Raw genomic sequence first — 2,683 nt, forward strand, 5'->3', positions numbered from 1 at the left:
TGATTATGCATGACACGAAGTATTTGCTAGTCTAGTACTGAAGAAATTAGCGTTTGGATGCGCATTGTGCGGCTTTAAGATATACGTAGTTAGTTGTTCAACAGAGGCAGGCTGTGGATCATTGACACTGTGTTACGTGTATTACTGACACTGTCATGCCTCACATGCACTTGGAACGTCTCAATAAAATAAAAAAAGGTAAAAAAACACGAAATGTATATTTATTACCAAAGTCTTAATTTTTCTCTACTCTATTTCGCCTATTATTGCCGATAATTACCCGTAAATGCCGGTTAAATGCTCATCTGCAACACACAAGTACACCGCACGCATGCCCTGTGCACAAACAACACAAATAAGAAAGCAGGTAGGAAAGCGTGATCGCAAAATTCGCTCGACGCTCGCTTCATTTCACACGATTACAGAACGAAAAGACAACAAATGTCAGCCTCCATATTGGTATCTATGTGTAGCAAAATGTTCACTTGTTCGAATTATAACTCTGTCCCTTGTTCTTACCTACTCCCGCCAGAGATATCTCGTGAAATCCTACAGGAAATGTTCTCTCCGTGAAAATGTAAACCGGACGTATCATCCGAAAATCCCCAACGACGCTACTCGATCTTTCGATCAATCACTGTAGTCGTGTGTGTGACGTCATGCCCGCGCGCATTATGCTTGGCTTGGCGGACCTCGAAACGGAGGCTCGGAGGCAGGCAGCAGCTCATCCCAGCATGCAATGCGCCCCATTACTCGTGTATAAACGAACATCTCGTCCGGTTTACATTTTCACGGAGAGAACATTTCCCGCAGGATTACACGAGATATCGCTGGTGGGAGTAGGTAAGAACAAAGGACAGAGTTATAATTCGAACAAGTGAACATTTAGCTACACATAGATACCAATAAGCAATATGAAGGCTGTTAGTTGTCTTTTCGTTCTGTAATCGTGTGAAATGAAGCGAGCATTGAGCGAATTTTGCGATCATGCTTTCCTACCTGCTCTCTTATTCATGTTGTTTGTGCACAGGGCGTGCGTGCGGTGTACTTGTGTGTTGCAGATGAGCATTTGATCGGCATTTACGGGTCATTATCGTCAATAATACTAATACTAATAGTATTAGTAATAATATTACTATTAGTACTATTACTCAGTATTAGGTACTAGTAATAGGCAAAATAGAGTAGAGAAACATTAAGACTTTGGTAGTAAATACATTTCGTGTTTATTTACCATTATTTTTTTTAATTGAGACGTTCCAGGTGCCTGTGAATGTTATTCACTAATTTACCATTAGTAATAGTAATAGTATACACCATACCTAGCCACAAGTTCCATTCTCGCTTAACACTACGTTCCTACGTCGTGTAACAGTCGAAGAGCCTGGTCGGTTTACACCATACCCATGGCCATACCCATAGCATTACACTATCATCTATGACTATTCACTAATGAGTAATGAATGACACTGTGACTATGCAACATGTTACAATACATGCCTAGTTTTACATAATAACATTTAAATACATTACATCTAGATTCTTACCATACTACTATGCGAGTACCAGTAAAACCACGAATCTCAAATAAGTCACGTTCGAACATCGACCCCCGTCAGAACTAAAGAGAATGCGAGTTCTTTACTAAAAACAAAACTTCTTACCTACGAGTTCGAGACACGGAAGGCTGTGGGGTGGGGGGTGGGGGGTGTCACCGTGACAATGCCACAGACCAATCATAGGCCTTGCCACAGACAGTAGAGTATCGCCACCTGTTGGCGAAATGTGCTGTGGTCCAAAGTGTAGTGAGGCAGTAAATGTTTTATTATTGGACCAACCATAACGAGTTGCGCAAATGGGAAAAGCTGCTCTCCTGGCAGATGGGTCTCGGTTCTATTAACTTAATATATATTATATTATGAACTATTACTAAACTATTATATAATTTAATACTTACAAATATCTGTTAATCGTAACTTGCGCTCGCCGTAACATGTAAGTGGAGGGATCATTCTGGGCTTTGAACTAGTAAAAACCCCTATAAGTGTACTACATGATGTTTGGGACCAGTCTATACTGCGCAGCTATACGTGATCTAAGATGGCAGCCTCCTTGAGACTGTTTACAGTTTTAGGACCGGCACAAAAGTTTCAATTTAGAATATTTACCAAATTAGTACGACCATTATCGTCAGGTAACTAGGCCTAGCTTATAAGACAACAATATCAGCATAATCTGCATAGATACTAGGGAGAAAATATCGGATGGGGACGAGGGCGGAGAAGACACTTACTCACTGTGACTTAGGGCCTAGTGACTTACAAGTTACACTTACAGTTACTAATACTAGTTTAGTAGTTAGACTAGACCGAATAATTCTGTCCCATATAACCTTTTTTATATTTTGGTGAGGGTTATATTGGGACAGAACGGGGTTCATTGAAATTTCGTGAGATCGCATGCAAAATGCATGCGCTGCTAGTGCTAATGCGGCCCGTACGCCGCTATTGCCTATTGGCGCGAAAGAAAACCTACCGTTCCCTTCTACATGGCTTTACCTTGCTACTGATATGTGTATACATTCACTTCAATCGTTATTTACTTCTTAAAAGATTGTTTTTCAGAAACCCCGCTTCATTAAACTTTAGTAAATTACGTTCGCCATAGGCCATATACAAACAAT

The 2,683-nt window shown here is 40.6% G+C and overlaps 2 protein-coding genes across 4 annotated transcripts in view; one reads left to right on the plus strand and one right to left on the minus strand.

The window, feature by feature from the left end:
* Positions 1–1,755, minus strand: part of LOC106807561 (NADPH--cytochrome P450 reductase-like) — a 20,615-nt gene extending 18,860 nt beyond the window's left edge. Inside the window, exon 1 of the mRNA XM_014809931.1 lies at positions 1,669–1,755. Within this exon, the coding sequence (XP_014665417.1) occupies positions 1,669–1,740 (72 nt within the window). The 5' untranslated portion in view covers positions 1,741–1,755. The remainder of the gene's footprint in view (positions 1–1,668) is intronic.
* A 109-nt stretch (positions 1,756–1,864) lies between these two features.
* Positions 1,865–2,683, plus strand: part of LOC106807573 (thioredoxin reductase 2, mitochondrial-like) — an 18,400-nt gene continuing 17,581 nt past the window's right edge. For 2 of the 3 annotated variants that reach the window (XM_014809947.1, XM_014809948.1), the window contains exon 1: positions 2,097–2,194. In XM_014809947.1, the coding sequence (XP_014665433.1) occupies positions 2,101–2,194 (94 nt within the window). In that variant the 5' untranslated portion in view covers positions 2,097–2,100. Of the gene's footprint in view, positions 1,885–2,096; positions 2,195–2,683 lie in introns of those variants that run through there. The other variant, XM_014809949.1, reaches the window with a different exon arrangement.

Source organism: Priapulus caudatus, unplaced genomic scaffold (assembly GCF_000485595.1).
Source record: "Priapulus caudatus unplaced genomic scaffold, Priapulus_caudatus-5.0.1 Scaffold223, whole genome shotgun sequence".
Taxonomy (NCBI): Eukaryota; Metazoa; Priapulida; class Priapulimorpha; order Priapulimorphida; family Priapulidae; genus Priapulus; species Priapulus caudatus.